The 22,391-nt window shown below is 57.0% G+C and overlaps 3 protein-coding genes across 3 annotated transcripts; 1 reads left to right on the top strand and 2 right to left on the bottom strand.

Moving 5' to 3' along the window:
* Nucleotides 1-2,717: 2,717 nt before the first annotated feature.
* LRRC73 (leucine rich repeat containing 73) lies at nucleotides 2,718-10,206 on the bottom strand. Its single transcript, XM_053458968.1, has 6 exons — nucleotides 9,777-10,206; nucleotides 9,236-9,396; nucleotides 4,336-4,458; nucleotides 4,145-4,245; nucleotides 3,734-3,914; nucleotides 2,718-2,962 (listed from the first exon to the last, which is right to left on the bottom strand). Exons 1-6 carry the CDS (start codon nucleotides 10,046-10,048, stop codon nucleotides 2,892-2,894), a joined length of 909 nt encoding a protein of 302 aa, XP_053314943.1. The 5' UTR covers nucleotides 10,049-10,206; the 3' UTR covers nucleotides 2,718-2,891.
* A 2,190-nt stretch (nucleotides 10,207-12,396) lies between these two features.
* YIPF3 (Yip1 domain family member 3) lies at nucleotides 12,397-17,004 on the bottom strand. Its single transcript, XM_053458967.1, has 9 exons — nucleotides 16,830-17,004; nucleotides 15,969-16,172; nucleotides 15,130-15,236; nucleotides 14,920-14,965; nucleotides 14,635-14,727; nucleotides 14,331-14,462; nucleotides 14,129-14,242; nucleotides 13,893-14,016; nucleotides 12,397-13,170 (listed from the first exon to the last, which is right to left on the bottom strand). Exons 1-9 carry the CDS (start codon nucleotides 16,899-16,901, stop codon nucleotides 13,043-13,045), a joined length of 1,020 nt encoding a protein of 339 aa, XP_053314942.1. The 5' UTR covers nucleotides 16,902-17,004; the 3' UTR covers nucleotides 12,397-13,042.
* A 117-nt stretch (nucleotides 17,005-17,121) lies between these two features.
* POLR1C (RNA polymerase I and III subunit C) lies at nucleotides 17,122-21,763 on the top strand. The gene is made up of 9 exons (XM_053458966.1): nucleotides 17,122-17,313; nucleotides 17,636-17,707; nucleotides 18,068-18,175; nucleotides 19,012-19,144; nucleotides 20,584-20,703; nucleotides 20,846-21,001; nucleotides 21,163-21,312; nucleotides 21,390-21,506; nucleotides 21,580-21,763. Exons 1-9 carry the CDS (start codon nucleotides 17,251-17,253, stop codon nucleotides 21,696-21,698), a joined length of 1,038 nt encoding a protein of 345 aa, XP_053314941.1. The 5' UTR covers nucleotides 17,122-17,250; the 3' UTR covers nucleotides 21,699-21,763.
* Nucleotides 21,764-22,391: the final 628 nt, after the last annotated feature.

Raw genomic sequence — 22,391 nt, 5'->3', positions numbered from 1 at the left:
GGCTGCCCTTGCAGTCTCTCCTCTCTCATCAGCTCCCTTCTCTCCTGACCACCTCTCTGCTCCTAGCCGCCCCCTGAGCTCTTCTGATCTTCCTATTTCTCACCTCCTGTCTCTCGTTCTCATGCCCTTCTCTCTCTCTCTTTTTCTTTGTTCCCCTCTCGTCTCCCTGTTCTCATGCCCTTCTCTCTCTATCCTTTTCTTTGTTCCCCTCCCGTCTCTCGTTCTCATGCCCTTCTCTCTCTTTCTTTGTTCCCCTCCCGTCTCTCGTTCTCATGCCCTTCTCTCTCTTTTTCTTTGTTCCCCTCCCATCTCCCCGTTCTCATGCCCTTCTCTCTCTTTTTCTTTGTTCCCCTCCCGTCTCTCGTTCTCATGCCCTTCTCTCTCTTTTTCTTTGTTCCCCTCCCATCTCCCCGTTCTCATGCCCTTCTCTCTCTTTTTCTTTGTTCCCCTCCCATCTCTTGTTCTCATGCCCTTCTCTCTCTTTTTCTTTGTTCCCCTCCCGTCTCCCCGTTCTCATGCCCTTCTCTCTCTTTTTCTTTGTTCCCCTCCCGTCTCTTGTTCTCATGCCCTTCTCTCTCTTTTTCTTTGTTCCCCTCACGTCTCTTGTTCTCATGCCCTTCTCTCTCTTTTTCTTTGTTCCCCTCCCGTCTCTTGTTCTCATGCCCTTCTCTCTCTTTTTCTTTGTTCCCCTCCCGTCTCCCCGTTCTCATGCCCTTCTCTCTCTTTTTCTTTGTTCCCCTCCCGTCTCTCCGTTCTCATGTCCTTCTCTCTCTTTTTCTTTGTTCCCCTCCCGTCTCCCCGTTCTCATGCCCTTCTCTCTTTTTCTTTGTTCCCCTCTCGTCTCCCCGTTCTCATGCCCTTCTCTCTCTTTTTCTTTGTTCCCCTCCCGTCTCCGTTCTCGTGCCCTTCTCTCTCTCTCTCTCTTTTTCTTTGTTCCCCTCCCGTCTCCCCGTTCTCATGCCCTTCTCTCTCGTTTTCTTTGTTTCCCTCTCGTCTCCCCGTTCTCATGCCCTTCTCTTTTTCTTTGTTCCCCTCCCGTCTCCCCGTTCTCATGCTCTTCTCTCTCTTTTTCTTTGTTCCCCTCCCGTCTCTCCGTTCTCATGCCCTTCTCTCTCGTTTTCTTTGTTCCCCTCCCGTCTCTCCGTTCTCGTGCCCTTCTCTCTCTTTTTCTTTGTTCCCCTCCCGTCTCTCCGTTCTCATGCCCTTCTCTCTCGTTTTCTTTGTTTCCCTCTCGTCTCCCCGTTCTCATGCCCTTCTCTCTTTTTCTTTGTTCCCCTCCCGTCTCCCCGTTCTCATGCCCTTCTCTCTCTTTTTCTTTGTTCCCCTCCCGTCTCTCCGTTCTCATGCCCTTCTCTCTCGTTTTCTTTGTTCCCCTCCCGTCTCTCCGTTCTCGTGCCCTTCTCTCTCTTTTTCTTTGTTCCCCTCCCGTCTCTCCGTTCTCATGCCCTTCTCTCTCGTTTTCTTTGTTTCCCTCTCGTCTCCCCGTTCTCATGCCCTTCTCTCTTTTTCTTTGTTCCCCTCCCGTCTCCCCGTTCTCATGCCCTTCTCTCTCTTTTTCTTTGTTCCCCTCCCGTCTCCCCGTTCTCATGCCCTTCTCTCTCTTTTTCTTTGTTCCCCTCCCGTCTCTCCGTTCTCATGCCCTTCTCTCTCGTTTTCTTTGTTCCCCTCCCGTCTCTCCGTTCTCATGCCCTTCTCTCTCTCTTTTTCTTTGTTCCCCTCCCGTCTCCCCGTTCTCATGCCCTTCTCTCTCGTTTTCTTTGTTTCCCTCTCGTCTCCCCGTTCTCATGCCCTTCTCTCTTTTTCTTTGTTCCCCTCCCGTCTCCCCGTTCTCATGCCCTTCTCTCTCTTTTTCTTTGTTCCCCTCCCGTCTCTCCGTTCTCATGCCCTTCTCTCTCTCTTTTTCTTTGTTCCCCTCCCGTCTCTCCGTTCTCATGCTCTTCTCTCTCGTTTTCTTTGTTCCCCTCCCGTCTCCCCGTCTGTCATCGCTCCGGCCCGTGTCGGTTGTGTGGTATTATTTTGCGTGGCGTTGCCGTGTACTCTCTCTGTCACGCTGCGTGTCTCTGTAGATATATTTTTGGACCCGGCGCAGTATTTCCTGTTATTCTGTGCGTTTTCAGACTGTTAATCTTAGATTTATTTTCTCACGTTTTTCAGACGTCTATTTTCCAAAACAAAATAAACTATTTTAAAAGTACTTTTGCTTCTTTATCTGCGTCACGCGGTCCTGGTGTAAACGGGGCGGGCGGCGCGTTACACGGTGAGGCCGGGGGCAGTGACGGGGCAGCGGGCAGTACACGCCGAGGCTGGGTGGAGTGAGGGGGCCGCGGTACACGCAGGGGGGTATGGGGGGTCGTGGTACACGCAGAGTGTGGGGGGAGCGGGCGGTACGCGCTGAGGCCGGGGCGTTGGGGGGGCGCGGGCGTTTAATACACTTTTAATTTGCTTTCTAAGTGATGCAGATGATTAACCCCTTAAAGTGCAGTTACCCTGTACAGTGAAGCATCCATTAACCCTGTCATTGCCAGTAAAAATGTCACCTCAGTAAAAATGTCATTTGGCGGCGCGGAGAGGCCCGGATTCAAGCCGGATCCCGTCCCAACCCGGTGCCTGTCTGTTAGCCGGTGTCTCCGGCACGGTGAGTACCGGTGCCTGTCCGTCGGCCGGTGTCTCCGACACGGTGAGGATCGGATCCTTCACAATGAAATCAGATTCTGTCCTTTGAAGGTTTCAATAAACTTTTATATTAGAATTTCTGTGCAAAACGTGAAACTTTGGAGTGTTCGGTGCTGACGGTTGTGAAAATGTGGAACGGGAATGAGGTGATTGCCAGGGTCCGTGGGCTTGGCGCGGGTCCGTGGCTGTCTGTGTCCGTCCCTTCGCTGAGCGCCTGTTCACATCTCGGTCTCTGCGAGGAGGCCGTCACCGAGCCCAGTGGTCAGCAGAACCCGATGGAGGCCGGGGCCTTAAAATAAATAAATACAAATCATTACTGATCTGAGTGTCTCTGGGTCCCGGTTCCGGAATGTTCTGTTCCCGGGACGATGTATTTTGGGTTGATGGGGGACCCCGCGGCAGTGAGACGGGTGGCTGGCTGGACGTGCGGCTGGACAGGGAAACAAAATGATTGAGAATACATCAGGAAACAGACCCGTAGGGGCCACGGGGACTGCAGGGGGCACTGTATCTGTTGGGCAGGGGCACAGAGCCTGTTAGAGGGTCCATCTTCCCATTGATCTCCCCATCATCTTCCTCTCTCCAATCTCCCATCTTCCTCTCTCCAATCTCCCATCATCCCCTCTCCGGTCTCCTTTCATCCCCTCTCCGGTCTCCTTTCATCCCCTCTCCGGTCTCCTTTCATCCCCTCTCCGGTCTCCTTTCATCCCCTCTCCGGTCTCCTTTCATCCCCTCTCCGGTCTCCTTTCATCCCCTCTCCGGTCTCCTTTCATCCCCTCTCCGGTCTCCTTTCATCCCACGCTCTCACTCTGCCTCCTGTTTATCTCTCAATCTCCGGCAAGTCATTTATCTTTAGCCGATAACCAATGCGGTGAGTGCGGGGACCGTATCCCCTAATCTGCGGCCATTTGTACTCCGTCACTTCCACGCCCCTATTTCCCAGCCTACGCGTTGTCATGGTAACAGCGTGTCGGCCTCCACCGTACCTGCCTCCTCACAATCTACCATGAATTCTGCCTCTTTCCACGTGTTCAGGGATGGGCCGCGGAGCGTCGGGTACCTTGCCGGGGCTCTCTCTCCGTGGCGGGTCTCTCCTGCCCCCGGCCGTCACACTCCTCGTCCTCCTCGCCCTCGGACAGCAGGTCTGCGATTTGCTGCTGCAGATCCGCGCTGATGTTATTCTCCGACAGAACGAGAGACTTCAGAGGCGTCGGGTAATTCTGCACCATGTCCAGGAGGATCTGCGGAAACAGGGCCCACGGGTGAACGACTTGGCATAGGGGGGCCATGGGCCACGGGGCCAATAACAGCCCCAATGTAGCCCTTTAGTGCCATGTTAGCAAATTCAAACGTATAATTGCACCAAAGTGCTCTTAAAGGCTTGCACTCTAATGCTGGGACTGCTTTGGCAGTGTACGCAGCAATGTGCTTATATGTTACAATCCGCCCCGGGGAGGAATAAACGAGGTACCTGAGCGGACTGATTGGTCAGACCCGTTCCTTCCAGATCCAGAACCTCCAGGGTGCGACTGGATGCGACGCAGACGGCTAACATGGAAGCGATGTGATCCCCTGCAACGACACGACGGCCCGTGACACACGCTGACAAATGCCACATGATCCGCACATCCCCCGGCCCCCCGGCCCCGCGCAGACGCTCACCCAACGGATTATAGTCCAGGTTCAGGGTCCGGATCTGGGAACTGTGAGCGACCGCGATGGCCAAGCGAGCCCAACCTGCGCACGTGACAGCCGGGTTAGCAGAGAGCGTCAGCTCACGCAGCCCTGTAACGAGAGAGAGAGCGTCAGCTCACGCAGCCCTGTAACGAGAGAGAGAGAGCGTCAGCTCACGCAGCCCTGTAACGAGAGAGAGAGCGTCAGCTCACGCGGCCCTGTAACGAGAGAGAGAGCGTCAGCTCACGCGGCCCTGTAACGAGAGAGAGAGAGAGAGCGTCAGCTCACGCGGCCCTGTAACGAGAGAGAGAGAGCGTCAGCTCACGCAGCCCTGTAACGAGAGAGAGCGTCAGCTCGCGCAGCCCTGTAACGAGAGAGAGAGCGTCAGCTCACGCGGCCCTGTAACGAGAGAGAGAGAGCGTCAGCTCACGCAGCCCTGTAACGAGAGAGAGCGTCAGCTCACGCAGCCCTGTAACGAGAGAGAGAGAGCGTCAGCTCACGCAGCTCTGTAACGAGAGAGAGAGCGTCAGCTCACGCGGCCCTGTAACGAGAGAGAGAGAGCGTCAGCTCACGCAGCCCTGTAACGAGAGAGAGAGAGCGTCAGCTCACGCAGCCCTGTAACGAGAGAGAGAGAGCGTCAGCTCACGCAGCCCTGTAACGAGAGAGAGTGTCAGCTCACGCAGCCCTGTAACGAGAGAGAGTGTCAGCTCACGCAGCCCTGTAACAAGAGAGAGAGAGAGCGTCAGCTCACGCGGCCCTGTAACAAGAGAGAGAGAGAGCGTCAGCTCACGCGGCCCTGTAACGAGAGAGAGCGTCAGCTCACACAGCCCTGTAACGAGAGAGAGAGAGCGTCAGCTCACGCAGCCCTGTAACGAGAGAGAGCGTCAGCTCACGCAGCCCTGTAACGAGAGAGCGTCAGCTCACGCAGCCCTGTAACGAGAGAGAGAGAGCGTCAGCTCACGCAGCCCTGTAACGAGAGAGAGAGAGCGTCAGCTCACGCAGCCCTGTAACGAGAGAGGGAGCGTCAGCTCACGCAGTCCTGTAACGAGAGAGAGCGTCAGCTCACGCAGCCCTGTAACGAGAGAGAGAGCGTCAGCTCACACAGCCCTGTAACGAGAGAGAGCGTCAGCTCACGCAGCCCTGTAACGAGAGAGAGACAGCGTCAGCTCACGCAGCCCTGTAACGAGAGAGAGAGCGTCAGCTCACGCAGCCCTGTAACGAGAGAGAGAGAGCGTCAGCTCACGCAGCCCTGTAACGAGAGAGGGAGCGTCAGCTCACGCAGTCCTGTAACGAGAGAGAGCGTCAGCTCACGCAGCCCTGTAACGAGAGAGCGTCAGCTCACGCAGCCCTGTAACGAGAGAGAGAGAGAGAGAGCGTCAGCTCACGCAGCCCTGTAACGAGAGAGAGAGAGCGTCAGCTCACGCAGCCCTGTAACGAGAGAGAGAGAGCGTCAGCTCACGCAGCCCTGTAACGAGAGAGAGAGCGTCAGCTCACACAGCCCTGTAACGAGAGAGAGCGTCAGCTCACGCAGCCCTGTAACGAGAGAGAGAGCGTCAGCTCACGCAGCCCTGTAACGAGAGAGAGCGTCAGCTCACGCAGCCCTGTAACGAGAGAGAGAGCGTCAGCTCACGCAGCCCTGTAACGAGAGAGAGAGAGCGTCAGCTCACGCAGCCCTGTAACGAGAGAGAGAGAGCGTCAGCTCACGCAGCCCTGTAACGAGAGAGCGTCAGCTCACGCAGCCCTGTAACGAGAGAGAGAGAGCGTCAGCTCACGCAGCCCTGTAACGAGAGAGAGAGCGTCAGCTCACGCAGCCCTGTAACGAGAGAGAGAGCGTCAGCTCACGCAGCCCTGTAACGAGAGAGAGAGCGTCAGCTCACACAGCCCTGTAACAAGAGAGAGCGTCAGCTCGCGCACCCCTGTAACGAGAGAGAGAGCGTCAGCTCACGCAGCCCTGTAACGAGAGAGAGAGCGTCAGCTCACGCAGCCCTGTAACGAGAGAGAGAGCGTCAGCTCACGCAGCCCTGTAACGAGAGAGAGCGTCAGCTCACGCAGCCCTGTAACGAGAGAGCGTCAGCTCGCGCACCCCTGTAACGAGAGAGAGAGAGCGTCAGCTCACGCAGCCCTGTAACGAGAGAGAGACAGCGTCAGCTCACGCGGCCCTGTAACGAGAGAGAGAGCGTCAGCTCACGCAGCCCTGTAACGAGAGAGCGTCAGCTCACGCAGCCCTGTAACGAGAGAGAGAGCGTCAGCTCACACAGCCCTGTAACGAGAGAGAGCGTCAGCTCGCGCAGCCCTGTAACGAGAGAGAGTGTCAGCTCACGCAGCCCTGTAACGAGAGAGAGAGCGTCAGCTCACGCAGCCCTGTAACGAGAGAGAGAGCGTCAGCTGACGCAGCCCTGTAACGAGAGAGAGAGAGCGTCAGCTCACGCAGCCCTGTAACGAGAGAGAGAGCGTCAGCTCACACAGCCCTGTAACGAGAGAGAGAGAGCGTCAGCTCACGCAGCCCTGTAACGAGAGAGAGAGCGTCAGCTCACGCAGCCCTGTAACGAGAGAGAGACAGCGTCAGCTCACGCAGCCCTGTAACGAGAGAGAGAGAGCGTCAGCTCACACAGCCCTGTAACGAGAGAGAGAGAGCGTCAGCTCACGCAGCCCTGTAACGAGAGAGAGAGAGCGTCAGCTCACGCAGCCCTGTAACGAGAGAGAGAGAGCGTCAGCTCACGCAGCCCTGTAACGAGAGAGAGCGTCAGCTCACGCAGCCCTGTAACGAGAGAGAGAGCGTCAGCTCACGCAGCCCTGTAACGAGAGAGAGCGTCAGCTCACGCAGCCCTGTAACGAGAGAGAGAGCGTCAGCTCACGCAGCCCTGTAACGAGAGAGCGTCAGCTCACGCAGCCCTGTAACGAGAGAGAGAGAGCGTCAGCTCACGCAGCCCTGTAACGAGAGAGAGAGCGTCAGCTCACACAGCCCTGTAACGAGAGAGAGCGTCAGCTCACGCAGCCCTGTAACGAGAGAGAGCGTCAGCTCACGCAGCCCTGTAACGAGAGAGAGAGAGCGTCAGCTCACGCAGCCCTGTAACGAGAGAGAGCGTCAGCTCACGCAGCCCTGTAACGAGAGAGAGCGTCAGCTCACGCAGCCCTGTAACGAGAGAGAGCGTCAGCTCACGCAGCCCTGTAACGAGAGAGAGAGCGTCAGCTCACACAGCCCTGTAACGAGAGAGAGCGTCAGCTCGCGCAGCCCTGTAACGAGAGAGCGTCAGCTCGCGCAGCCCTGTAACGAGAGAGCGTCAGCTCACGCAGCCCTGTAACGAGAGAGAGAGCGTCAGCTCACACAGCCCTGTAACGAGAGAGAGCGTCAGCTCACGCAGCCCTGTAACGAGAGAGAGCGTCAGCTCACGCAGCCCTGTAACGAGAGAGAGAGCGTCAGCTCACACAGCCCTGTAACGAGAGAGAGCGTCAGCTCGCGCAGCCCTGTAACGAGAGAGCGTCAGCTCACGCAGCCCTGTAACGAGAGAGAGCGTCAGCTCACGCAGCCCTGTAACGAGAGAGAGAGCGTCAGCTGACGCAGCCCTGTAACGAGAGAGAGAGAGCGTCAGCTCACGCAGCCCTGTAACGAGAGAGAGAGCGTCAGCTCACGCAGCCCTGTAACGAGAGAGAGAGCGTCAGCTCACGCAGCCCTGTAACGAGAGAGAGAGAGCGTCAGCTCACGCAGCCCTGTAACAAGAGAGAGAGAGCGTCAGCTCACGCAGCCCTGTAACGAGAGAGAGAGAGCGTCAGCTCACGCAGCCCTGTAACGAGAGAGAGAGCGTCAGCTCACACAGCCCTGTAACGAGAGAGAGCGTCAGCTCACGCAGCCCTGTAACGAGAGAGAGAGCGTCAGCTCACGCAGCCCTGTAACGAGAGAGAGAGCGTCAGCTCACGCAGCCCTGTAACGAGAGAGAGAGCGTCAGCTCACGCAGCCCTGTAACGAGAGAGAGCGTCAGCTCACGCAGCCCTGTAACGAGAGAGAGAGCGTCAGCTCACGCAGCCCTGTAACGAGAGAGAGAGAGCGTCAGCTCACGCAGCCCTGTAACAAGAGAGAGAGAGCGTCAGCTCACGCAGCCCTGTAACAAGAGAGAGAGAGAGCGTCAGCTCACGCAGCCCTGTAACGAGAGAGAGCGTCAGCTCACGCAGCCCTGTAACGAGAGAGAGAGCGTCAGCTCACACAGCCCTGTAACGAGAGAGAGCGTCAGCTCACGCAGCCCTGTAACGAGAGAGAGAGCGTCAGCTCACGCAGCCCTGTAACGAGAGAGAGAGCGTCAGCTCACGCAGCCCTGTAACGAGAGAGAGAGCGTCAGCTCACGCAGCCCTGTAACGAGAGAGAGCGTCAGCTCACGCAGCCCTGTAACGAGAGAGAGAGAGCGTCAGCTCACGCAGCCCTGTAACGAGAGAGAGAGCGTCAGCTCACGCAGCCCTGTAACGAGAGAGAGAGCGTCAGCTCACGCAGCCCTGTAACGAGAGAGAGAGAGCGTCAGCTCACACAGCCCTGTAACGAGAGAGAGAGCGTCAGCTCACGCAGCCCTGTAACGAGAGAGAGAGCGTCAGCTCACGCAGCCCTGTAACGAGAGAGAGAGCGTCAGCTCACACAGCCCTGTAACGAGAGAGAGCGTCAGCTCACGCAGCCCTGTAACGAGAGAGAGCGTCAGCTCACGCAGCCCTGTAACGAGAGAGAGAGCGTCAGCTCACGCAGCCCTGTTACGAGAGAGAGAGCGTCAGCTCACGCAGCCCTGTAACGAGAGAGAGAGCGTCAGCTCACGCGGCCCTGTAACGAGAGAGAGAGAGCGTCAGCTCACGCGGGGGGCTCCTGTGGGTGCCCTAGTGTGGAGTAATTACCTGCCCCCGGGGGCCGACTCACCCGGCTTTGCCCCGTCAGGAGGCAGCAGTCCGCAGATCAGGCCGATCCCCTCATCCCCCAGCATGCAGTCACCGAGATCCAGCGACACCAGCGAGGGGTGAACAGCCAAAGCCGGGCTCAGCAGGGAGAGACCGCCGTCCGTCAGCGAGTTCCCGTGGAGGCTGCAAATCAAACGGAGAACCCCTGAATGTGTATAAATAAACCCGGACCCCTTAATACAGCCTATTACCCCTAATATACCCCCCCCATGTATGGATGCCCCCAGACCCCTTAATACAGCCTATTACCCCTAATATACCCCCCCATGTATAGATGCCCCCGGACCCCTTAATACAGCCTATTGCCCCCAATATAACCCCCTTGTATAGATGCCCCCAGACCCCTTAATCCAGTCTATTACGTCTATTACCCCTTGCGTAAAGATGGACCCCTTGTAGGAATTACAAGCCATAAAGACGGGTGCATAAAGGGCAATAACCCCCCCCCATACCCCCGTACTCCCGCATTCATGTCCCATCAGCCCCAGGAGCCCCAAACTTACAAGAGTGACTGCAGGGAGCGGTTGGCGAGGAGCCCCTGGGCCAGCTGCTGGACTCGGGCCGCGCCGGACACAACGCCCAGGTTCAGGTTGAGCTGCACCAGGGAGGGCGATTGGGATACCCCCTGGCAGAGACGGCCAAAGTCCCTGTCTGAGAGGTGGCATCCGCGCAGGGAAAGGAGTCTGACGGTGCCCTCCGCCAGCCCCTCACACACACCCCGCACTTCTGCCCCCGACAGGGTCTCCCCCGACATCTGGATGGACCCAGGCAGCATCCTGAAGGGAGTGGGGCAAATCCGCTAAATATCACCCAGCGCTCACTGGGGCACTTAGTTTAGGAGTCACCATGAAAATATCAGAACGGGGCAACTAGCAGCGCGCCCTCCCCATACAGAGGGCACTTCAGACCTTTAACCCCGGGGGTAATTCCTTATCTTAAATTCTAATTGCCCCACACACTCCGGTGCAGCTAGATCCTCACAGTAGAGCTAAAGCCCAAACTGGGGCACAGGCCATGGGGTAACTCTTACAGGCACCGTGTTGGGGCGATCAGCAGCCTGTGGCCCCCAGATCGGGTAGTTAGCGGCCAGCGCGGTAGGGGCAGCTAGCAGCCTGTGGCCCCCAGATCGGGTAGTTAGCGGCCAGCGGGGTAGGGGCAGTTAGAAGCTTGTGGCTCTCGAATCGGGCAGCTAGCGGTCTGTGGCCCCCGGTTCGGGAAGGTAAGCGGCCTGCGGCCTTCAGGTCGGACAGTTAGCTGCCTGTGGCCCCCGGGTAGCGGCAGTCAGTGGCCTGTGGCCCCCGGGTAGGGGCAGCTGAGCTGACAGCCAATAGTCCCCGGTGGTGCCGGCTCCCGAGATCCTGTTCTGATGATGCCGAGGTGTTTCTATGGTGACCGCCGCGTCATCTCTTGGCCACACCCCCGACCGATCCCTTTAACTCCCGGCGTCTAAATTCCTTAAAGGCGCAGCGCGCGAGATCTGTATTTGAGGGGTGATACATGGGGGGGGGGGGGGTATTTGTGGTGTGATACATGGGGGGGTATTTGTGGTGTGATACATGGGGGGGGTATTTGTGGTGTGATACATGGGGGGGTATTTGTGGTGTGATACATGGGGGGGTATTTGTGGTGTGATACATGGGGGGGTATTTGTGGTGTGATACATGGGGGGGGTATTTGTGGTGTGATACATGGGGGGGGTATTTGTGGTGTGATACATGGGGGGGTATTTGAGGGGTGATACATGGGGGGGTATTTGAGGGGTGATACATGGGGGGTATTTGTGGTGTGATACATGGGGGGGTATTTGTGGTGTGATACATGGGGGGGTATTTGTGGTGTGATACATGGGGGGGTATTTGTGGTGTGATACATGGGGGGGTATTTGAGGGGTGATACATGGGGGGGTATTTGTGGTGTGATACATGGGGGGGTATTTGTGGTGTGATACATGGGGGGGTATTTGTGGTGTGATACATGGGGGGGGGGTATTTGTGGTGTGATACATGGGGGGGTATTTGTGGTGTGATACATGGGGGGGTATTTGTGGTGTGATACATGGGGGGGTATTTGAGGGGTGATACATGGGGGGGTATTTGTGGTGTGATACATGGGGGGGTATTTGAGGGGTGATACATGGGGGGGTATTTGTGGTGTGATACATGGGGGGGTATTTGAGGGGTGATATATGGCTGGGTATTTGCGGGGTGATACGTGGGGGGGTATTTGTGGTGTGATACATGGGGGGGTATTTGAGGGGTGATATATGGCTGGGTATTTGCGGGGTGATACATGGCTGGGTATTTGCGGGGTGATACATGGCTGGGTATTTGCGGGGTGATACATGGCTGGGTATTTGCGGGGTGATACATGGCTGGGTATTTGCGGGGTGATACATGGGGGGGGTATTGGTGGGGCTGCCTATAGTTACCCACATTACGTTGCCCCCTTGCCGTTACCCGGGCTGAGTTATACTTGTTGTAATATTATCACCCCCTCCCTCCACCTAATGCTCTTTTTATACCCCTTTGATTTCCGCTTCTTCCATTTTACCCCAGAGAGGCTGGAAGTTGCCCCGGAGGCTGCCCTTGGTTGGGGGCCTCTGCCGGTAGCAGATCTTGGAGGTTGGGGGGTCTCTGCCGGTGACAGTTCTCGGTGGGTCTCTGGAGGGGACAGAGCTCGGAGGTTGGGGGGATCTCTGGCGGGGACAGATCTCAGAGGTTGGGGGGGTGGTCTCTGCAGGTGACAGATCTCGGAGGTTGGGGGGGGTCTCTGGCGGGGACAGATCTCAGAGGTTGGGGGGGGGCCTCTGGCAGGGACAGATCTCGGAGGTTGGGGGGGGTCTCTGCCGGTGACAGATCTCAGAGGTTGGGGGGGTCTCTGGCAGGGACAGATCTCGGCGGTCAGGGGGGTCTCTGGCAGGGACAGATCTCGGCGGTCAGGGGGGTCTCTGGCGGGGACAGATTTCTTCAGACCAGCTTACCCTGCCTTCTACCCCCGGCTACAGAGCGGGGTAACCCAGGTGACGGGCATCATTACCTCAGTGGCGAGTCCCAGTGCCCCGGAGGGCCGCGTACCCCCGCCGCCCTGTGTGCCCGGGCCATGATGTCATCGCAGACAGAAAAGTTACACAAATCTACCTTTATTTTCAGAAAATCAGACGCTTTCTGCCCAAAATACACAAAAGCAACACAGGTAGCGGCAAGAAGGAGGGTTCTAACTGAAGCTGCCCCCCCCTGCGCCTGTGAAGGGCCGAGTCGACCCCCCATACTGCAGTGAAGGCGGGGAGTGGGGGGCTCCAGCGTCCAGTTCAGTGAATAAAGCCCCGCGTGGGGATAGAGGTGGTCGTTTTAATGACAGATCCCTGCGTAGGGTCTGTACATACAGACACATATATATACACGCAGACCCCAATGCCGCGTGGCCCCCAGCGTGGCCCCCGCCGCTTCATTACACAGGGGCCCGGCCCGAGGGCCCCACAATCCACGCTCAGAGTTCTATAAACAGGAGGAACATGTGATACTCGCCACTACTATAAGCTACACACGTGTATTAAAGATACTTTACACCGTGCGGGGGCTACCGGGGGTGTCCGCGGGGGGCCGATGTATTCATTAACCTCTTCACTGCTGGGCGGGGTATTAAAGTCACTTGGTTCCGACGCTCAGAAGTCAGAGGGTTAAATGACAGCACTGGGCACTGCTTACATCCCAACCCCCGCGGTGCCTGCATGCGCCCGGCCGCCGAGAGGGCGACGGTGATTGGCCAGCCATCAGCGGGCGTGGCCTGTGAGGATCTGCACCGTGGCGTTCAGGATGGCGTTTGTGCCAACAGACAGGTCACGTGGCACCCGCTGGAACGGGGGAGGGACGTTGGGGGCGTCAAACGTGTCGAGGAGACCTAGAACAGGAGAGACGCGTTACTGGCGGACAAACACGCACGCAGACACACGCAAACCATACAACAGACCAAAAACACGCACCAAACGCAACACGCCACAAACACGCACGCAGACACACGCAAACCATACAACAGACCAAAAACACGCACCGAACGCAATACGCCACAAACACGCACGCAGACACGCAAACCATACAACATACCAAAAACACGCACCAAACGCAACGTGCCACACACACACACAGACACACGCAAACCATACAACATACCAAAAACACGCACCAAACGCAACATGCCACAAACACACGCAAACCATACAACATACCACAAACACGCACCAAACGCAACACGCCACAAACACGCACGCAGACACGCAAACCATACAACAGACCAAAAACACGCACCAAACACGCACGCAGACACACGCAAACCATACAACATACCAAAAACACGCACCAAACGCAACGTGCCACACACACACACGCAGACACACGCAAACCATACAACATACCAAAAACACGCACCAAACGCAACACGCCACAAACACACGCAAACCATACAACATACCAAAAACATGCACCAAACGCAACGTGCCACACACGCACACCGACACACGACATACAACATACCAAAAACATGCACCAAACGCAGCATGCCACACACGCAGATACACGCTAAGCACACAACATGCAGCAAACACGCACCAATCGGGACGGACTCACCTTCCACCACCTTGTGGTACGCGAAGTGCAGGTAGAGCAGGAACAGCATGTGCAGCGCGGCCACCGTGCCACAGACCACGAGCCGCTGGGTGCTCCCCACGGTGCGAGAGAGCAGTACGGCCACCTGCAACCACACGGCAGCATTACTAACCGGGACACGGGGGAGGCAACCAGTGCATGACGCCGGCTCAGGGCCCTACCCCATAACCTCACGCCCCAGGAGCTCCGGAACTCACCATGCGCAGCGTGGACAGTCCACCGACGCACAGCCAGAACATATAGAAGAGCGAGTGGAAGTGGATGTTGTAGGTGATGAAGAGTACGATGCAGTGTCCAAACAGGCCGTACCCCTGGGGCAAAGACACGAGAGGGTATAAACAGCACGCTCTGGATCCACCGACCAGACCCCGGACTCACCAGCAGCGAGTGTGCACTCACCAGCAGTGACAGCGTCTGCAGCATCGTGATCTGAGCGTTGCACAAATACGCCACAAAGTAAATAAAGGAGGAGACTCCGAGCCAGTAGCCGAAACACGTTCCGATAGCCGTGCCCATGAGCGTGCCCTCTCTCTGCAGGGAGACACGAGACAATGCCCACGCTAATACCCCTCCGAAAAAAGGGGTTTTATACATACATAACATGCCGGGTGCCCACGCTAATACCCCTGCACTGCCCTTGAGAATGCCCTCTCAGTTTGGGTGTCCCTGCCCCCCGGGGTCTGTTTCTTTTGCCCCTGCTTACAATGACTGTCCCAGATGACTTCATTCCGTGGAGCAAAATGGCCACCATGGTGAACACCAACATCAGCGGCCCGTACAGCTCCCCCGCGATCTTCTGCATGAAAGACACAACACGGACATCAGGAGAGGGAAGGGGGAGGGAGAGACGGGGCCGGGGTAGGAGAGACGGGGCGGGGGCAGTAGAGACGGGGCGGGGGCAGTAGAGACGGGGCGGGGGCAGGAGAGACGGGGGGGGGCAGGAGAGACGGGGCCCGGGTTACAGTTAGGTTAATACAGAAATACTCGCCTGGGGGAAGCTGATCATCCGGACCGGAATCATGGACTCCAGCAACCTGTAAGCGACACGAGGGGTTAATCCACAGGGTTCACAGAAGCTGCTGCAATCCTCACATTTACCCCTCGGGACTCTATCCGTGCGAGACCCCCCGCTGTCCCAGGATTCCTTGTAGCGGGGTAGTGAGGTGTTCAGGCTCGCCATCGGGTCGCTGGTACTCACCGGTTCCGGACCTGCACGGGTTCCACGTCAAAATATGGCCGCAGGATGTCTATGTTGGCATAAAGGTTAAACGCCTTCGAGGCCTGTCTCTTCCCAGCTTGCCACATCTTGGGATAATTTTAAAAAAAAAAAAGAGTGTCACAGAGAGAGCCCGTCGCACAGAGCGAGAGAGAGAGGGGGAGCCCGAGCCCGTCGCACAGAGCGAGAGAGAGGGAGAGAGGGGGAGCCCGAGCCCGTCGCACAGAGCGAGAGAGAGGGAGAGCCCGAGCCCGTCGCACAGAGCGAGCGAGAGAGGGTGCTCGAACCCGTCGCACAGAGCGAGAGAGAGGGGGGAAGAGAGAGGGGGGAAGAGAGAGGGGGAAGAGAGAGGGGGGAAGAGAGAGGGGGAAGAGAGAGGGGGGAAGAGAGAGGGGGGAAGAGAGAGGGGGAAGAGAGAGGGGGGGAGAGAGAGGGGGGGAGAGAGAGAGGGGGGAGAGAGAGAGGGGGGGGAGAGAGAGGGGGGGGAGAGAGAGGGGGGGGAGAGAGAGGGGGGGGAGAGAGAGGGGGGGAGAGAGAGGGGGGGAGAGAGAGGGGGGAGAGAGAGAGGGGGGAGAGAGAGAGAGCTCGAGCCCGTCGCACAGAGCGAGAGAGAGGGGGAGCTTGAGCCCGTCGCACAGAGCGAGAGAGAGAGGGGGAGCTCGAGCCCGTCGCACAGAGCGAGAGAGAGAGGGGGAGCTCGAGCCCGTCGCACAGAGCGAGAGAGAGAGGGGGAGCTCGAGCCCGTCGCCAAGAGCGAGAGAGAGAGGGGGAGCTCGAGCCCTTCACTAGGCAAGCGTAGGAGGAAACCACGAGGGTCTCACCTCATCAGCCACCTGCCGTCCCAGCTGGCCCTTGAAACCTTTCATTCCCAGGAAGGCCCCGTCGTCCTCGGCGTCCTCAGGGGCCCCGTCAGCCTCCTCCTCGTCCTCCTTCATCCTCTGCTGAATCTCCCCCATGTCTTCAAAGCTGGAGCCCGACGTGTCGTCCATGTTCTCCATGTCAATGACTGCGGCCCCGGAGCCCGTCTGAGAAACATGGAGCCACGTCACAGACGGCGAGGGGATCTGTCGCACTCAGAAAAGGGGGGGCAGAGGGGGATCTGTCGCACTCAGAAAAGGGGGGGCAGAGGGGGATCTGTCACACTCAGAAAAGGGGGGGCAGAGGGGGGATCTGTCGCACTCAGAAAAGGAGGGGGCAGAGGGGGATCTGTTGCACTCAGAAAAGGAGGGGGCATAGGGGGATCTGTCGCACTCAGAAAAGGGGGGCAGAGGGGGATCTGTCGCACTCAGAAAAGGGGGGCAGAGGGGGATCTGTCCCACTCAGAAAAGGGGGGGGCAGAGGGGAATCTGTCGCACTCAGAAAAGGGAGGGCAGAGGGGGATCTGTTGTACTCAGAAAAGGGAGGGCAGAGGGGGATCTGTTGTACTCAGAAAAGGGAGGGCAGAGGGGGATCTGTCGCACTCAGAAAAGGGGGGATAGAGGGGCATTTGGTGCACTCAGAAAAGGGGGGATAGAGGGGCATTTAGCGCACTCAGTGGGATCTGTTATTATTTATTGTTTTATATAGCGCTGTACAATTTTTTTCTGTTGCACTCAGTGGGGGGGCAGAGGGGATCTATTGCACTCGGGGGGGGGGATCTATTGCCCTCGTTGGGGTTGAGCCCAGCAGCTTCCGCCAATCACCTGTATGTTGTCCTCGAAGCCACCCCACTCGGCTGCTGTGAGGCCCCTGTGGCCCCCGGCGGAGCTCGCCATTCTGCCCTCGGCTCCCGAATCGACCCGTCAGACAGAAAACCCGGAAGTAAACAAGCCGTGGGGACGTGGAGAAGGCGGAACCATCTGGGATCGCAAGACAACCGCCTTAGACGTCACCACCACGCGACACCAGAGCTCTAAACACACGAGACGTAATGCTGCCCATCGCAAACCGGACACGGTGCCTCCCATTACGATAATCAAGGGCAGCCCCGTGACAATCAGCCGCCCTCTCGTTGCTCTTGAGTAGGACAAGTGTTGCGCAGAAAAACTTCCGGTTTCCACACGCAACATGGCCGACTCTTGATCACCATGGTAACAGCAACAGCCCCACGTGGGTTACGGAAAGATGGCGAACATTGTGCAGGAGATGCGGGAGCGAGTCCTGCTGGAGGAGTTTGGGGTTCGCAATGTGAGTAATGGACTGTGGTATACGGGGGCTGCTGGCCCCCCGGGGTCTCTCCTGTTGGTATACGAGGAGTTACCGGCCCCGGGGTTCTCTCCTGTCGGTATACGAGGGGTTACCGGCCCCGGGGGTCTCTCCTGTCGGTATACGAGGGGTTACCGGCCCCGGGGGTCTCTCCTGTCGGTATACGAGGGGTTACCGGCCCCCGGGGTCTCTCCTGTCGGTATGCGAGGGGTTACCGGCCCCGGGGGTCTCTCTTGTCGGTATACGGGGGTTGTGGGCCTTTCGGGTCAGTCTTTTATCTGTTAATGTGAGTTTTCCGTGGCAGGTTCACACCACGGATTTCCCAGGAAATTACCCTGGGTACGACGACACGTGGAGCCAGGAGAAGTTTGAAAAGGTCAGTTTTACCAAACCTACACGGATGCCCCGCTCCTACATGTCTGCCCCACCCCTGCGGTTGCCAGTCTGCCCCACCCCTGCGGTTGCCAGTCTGCCCCACCCCTGCGGTTGCCAGTCTGCCCCACCCCTGCGGTTGCCAGTCTGCCCCACCCCTGCGGTTGCCAGTCTGCCCCACCCCTGCGGTTGCCAGTCTGCCCCACCCCTGCGGTTGCCAGTCTGCCCCACCCCTGCGGTTGCCAGTCTGCCCCACCCCTGCGGTTGCCAGTCTGCCCCACGACAACCCCCCCCCCGTTTGCTGCTTCCGCACTCAGCCATTGTGACGCAGCTGCCCCCGCTGTAACCTCTCGCTTTGTCTCAGAATTTCCGGGTGGACGTTATTAAGATGGAGGACGATGTGCTGGAGTTCGATATGGTTGGAATTGATGCGGCGATCGCCAACGCGTTCCGACGGATCCTTCTGGCCGAGGTACGGGGGGCACACTATTAAATTCCCCTCGTACGGGGTTAATTGTCGTCTTCCCAGGGTCTGACAGATATTATTGGGATTCACTGTTAACCGGAACAATCTCTGCTGGGAGGTTGTTCCACTTAGGTACAACTCTGTCAGTGGAATCATCCTTGCAACTAACGATTATTTTTTCGATTAATCGGATAAAAAAATAAATGTACATTTTTAATTTATTTAATTTAATAAACAAACAGGATGTTAAAAACAAACAGAATAAAAAACTTTGATAAAATGCATTTCTTGTTTTTATTTCCAAACCTGCCCCCCCCCCCAGTTATGCACATCTGAGCCCAGGCTTCCCACAATGCCCCCCAGGTATCACACGTACCCCCAGATATGCCACTCCACCCTCCCCACATATGCCGTATACCCCCCAGATATCCCATAGTGCCCTCACAGACCCATTCACAGCACACTGACACAATACTTTTATAAATAAATACAGGGTTAATCTTCATGTCCCCCAGGATTTAGATTCCCCTCAGTTTGCCCCCCCTTTATCTCTAACTGCACCTCAGCATTAAATTAACCCTAAACACCTCATTAACCATAACTGCCCCTAAATGAACCCTAAAGACCCCATCAACTAAAACTGCCCCCAAATTAACCCCGACCTCCGCTTATTGTTAGATGAGTTGCTGAGCAGTGTGGAGGCTATAAGGAAAGGGGCGGGGTCAATCGGCGGTGTGACTGCCGGGAGGGGCAGGAAAGCAGAAAGGGGCGGAGCCAATTGCGATTATTATCTATTTTATCTCATCGAAGTCTCTCGCCTGCTGGTTCCCCGTTTCTCTCAGGTCCCCACCATGGCCGTGGAGAAAGTCTTTGTTTATAACAACACGTCCATAATTCAGGACGAGATCCTGGCTCACCGATTGGGCCTCATCCCCATCCGGGCCGACCCTCGGCTCTTCGAGTATCGCAGTGCGGGTGAGTAATGGCGGAACCCCCCCCCCCGTATAATGTATAGTTTGATAGGCGTGCCGGGGCCCCTGTATAATGTATAGTTTGATGGGCGCGCCGGGGCCCCTGTATAATGTATAGTTTGATGGGCGCGCCGGGGCCCCTGTATAATGTATAGTTTGATGGGCGCGCCGGGGCCCCTGTATAATGTATAGTTTGATGGGCGCGCCGGGGCCCCTGTATAATGTATAGTTTGATGGGTGCGCCGGGGCCCCTGTATAATGTATAGTTTGATAGGCGTGCCGGGGCCCCTGTATAATGTATAGTTTGATAGGCGTGCCGGGGCCCCTGTATAATGTATAGTTTGATGGGCGTGCCGGGGCCCCTGTATAATGTATAGTTTGATGGGCGCGCCGGGGCCCCTGTATAATGTATAGTTTGATGGGCGCGCCGGGGCCTCTGTATAGTGTGATGGGTGCGCCGGGGCCCCTGTATAATGTATAGTTTGATGGGCGCGCCGGGGCCTCTGTATAGTGTGATGGGTGCGCCGGGGCCCCTGTATAATGTATAGTTTGATGGGCGCGCCGGGGCCCCTGTATAATGTATAGTTTGATGGGTGCGCCGGGTCCCCTGTATAATGTATTGTTTGATGGGTGCGCCGGGGCCCCTGTATAATGTATAGTTTGATAGGCGCGCCGGGGCCCCTGTATAATGTATAGTTTGATGGGCGCGCCGGGGCCTCTGTATAATGTATAGTTTGATGGGTGCGCCGGGGCCCCTGTATAATGTATAGTTTGATGGGTGCGCCGGGGCCCCTGTATAATGTATAGTTTGATAGGCGCGCCGGGGCCCCTGTATAATGTATAGTTTGATGGGTGCGCCGGGGCCTCTGTATAATGTATAGTTTGGGTGTGCCGGGGCCCCTGTATAATGTATAGTTTGATGGGTGCGCCGGGGCCCCTGTATAATGTATAGTTTGATGGGTGCGCCGGGTCCCCTGTATAATGTATAGTTTGATAGGCGCGCCGGGGCCCCTGTATAATGTATAGTTTGATGGGTGCGCCGGGGCCTCTGTATAATGTATAGTGTGATGGGTGCGCCGGGGCCCCTGTATAATGTATAGTTTGATGGGCGCGCCGGGGCCTCTGTATAATGTATAGTTTGATAGGCGCGCCGGGGCCCCTGTATAATGTATAGTTTGATGGGCGCGCCGGGGCCTCTGTATAATGTATAGTTTGATGGGTGCGCCGGGGCCCCTGTATAATGTATAGTTTGATGGGTGCGCCGGGGCCTCTGTATAATGTATAGTTTGATGGGTGCGCCGGGGCCCCTGTATAATGTATAGTTTGATGGGTGCGCCGGGGCCCCTGTATAATGTATAGTTTGATGGGTGCGCCGGGTCCCCTGTATAATGTATAGTTTGATAGGCGCGCCGGGGCCCCTGTATAACGTATAGTTTGCCGCAGGGGACGCGGACGGCACGGAGATCGATACTCTGCAGTTTGAGCTCCGTGTGAAATGCACCAGAAACCCGCGAGCCTCCAAAGACTCCTCGGATCCCAACGAGCTCTATCTGGACCATAAAGGTGAGTGGGCCCCGGGGTCCCCTGATTCCCCCCCCCGGGGTCCCCTGATTCTCGCTCCCCGGGGTTCCCTTCTTTCCCTTTATAAAACGGAGGTGACGATTCGCTGGCGTGTTTCTGACTCCGCCTCCCACGTCCCGTTTAGTGTACACGAGCCACATGAAGTGGGTCCCGCTGGGTAACCAGGCCGACCTGTTCCCGGAGACGGAGCCGCCACGTCCCGTCCACGGCGACATCCTGATCGCTCAGCTGCGGCCCGGCCAGGAGATCCACGTCCTCATGCACTGCGTCAAGGGGGTGGGTGAGTACGCTGAGGGTGGCTCAGGGGCCACAACCCGTTTACCGTGCGGGAGAGAGGAGCCTGTGTGTGGTATGTGGGGCATTGGCCCCTACTCTGTATACATGACGCCCGCCCCATATGAGGGCCACGCGTGTCCACATATAACGCCCTCTGTTTGTCAGGTAAAGACCATGCCAAGTTTTCTCCAGTGGCCACGGCGAGTTACCGTCTGCTCCCGGAAATCAGCCTCCTGCGCCCCGTGGAGGGCGAGTTAGCGGACGTTCTGCAGCGCTGCTTCTCTCCGGGAGTAATCGCGGTGGACGTTGTGAACGGTGCGTATCAGGGGCCGGGGCCATGTCACCCCACGAAGGGTGTCTCGCTGACAGCCGTGTCCCTCTCCTGTCGCCAGGCGTGAAAGTGGCGCGGGTTCAGAGCTCTCGTGCGGACACCTCCAGCCGTGAAATCTTCCGACACGAAGAGTTAAAAAATGTGGTGCGGATGAAGCGCGTGCGGGATCATTACATCTGTGAGTATTCCTTCCCCCGAGAGCCACTCGCTCTCAGGGCCACGCGTGTTTAACCCGTGTTCCCGTGTTTCAGTCACCATCGAGTCCACGGGGATTCTGGCCCCCGACACGCTGCTGAGCGAAGCCATTAAAGTTCTGATGGGGAAATGCCGCCGGTTCCTGGACGAGCTGGACGCCTCTCAGATGGACTGATCTGCGGCGACTGGTGGACCCTTAACCCCCCCCCCCCGGCTTGTGTTAAGAGCCGGGACTACAAAATAAATGTGTTTGTGTTGGAGAAAAAAAGTGTTTCGTTTTACGTTTAGGGGGCCCAGTGGCATCATCCATGGGCCTTCCCTGCCCTACGTGCCTCGAGCTCGGTCCCCGTCCGGCCCTTAATCAGTCGTTGGTCTCGTCTTAGAATCAGGAGCCGTATGTCTATCCCATGCATGTTTAATCCCCTCTCTTGTATTACCCTCTACCACTTCTGCTGGGAGGCTGCTCAACTTATTTACCACCCTCTGGTGTTAGATTCTGGATTCTTGTAACATTTCCCCTCCTGTCCTGCTTCACGAGGCATTTGGCCTGGATCCGACATGCGATTGGCTGATACAGTGGGAGAGGAATATATCTTTTTTGGGCTCCTGTTCTTAAAAAAAAAAAAAAAAAAAAAAGGGACATCATGGAGGGGGGGATATGATTTCATTTTGCAAATGTAGACGGGGGGGGGCTAATAGCACCGCCCCCAGCACCAGGCTGTCCACTCCACCAAAAAGGGAGTCGTTACAGTAAGAGCCGTAAATATGTGGAATCCGCTCCCCGCAGACACCGCGCTACCAGATCCAATAGATCCCTTTATATATTACAGTAAGAGCTGTAAATGTGGAATCCCCTCCCCGCAGACAC

The sequence above is a fragment of the Spea bombifrons genome, chromosome 3 (assembly GCF_027358695.1).
Source record: "Spea bombifrons isolate aSpeBom1 chromosome 3, aSpeBom1.2.pri, whole genome shotgun sequence".
Classification (NCBI taxonomy): domain Eukaryota; kingdom Metazoa; phylum Chordata; class Amphibia; order Anura; family Pelobatidae; genus Spea; species Spea bombifrons.
The sequence above is the reverse complement of the archived record's forward strand: the minus strand, read 5'-3'. Positions and strand labels throughout refer to the sequence as shown.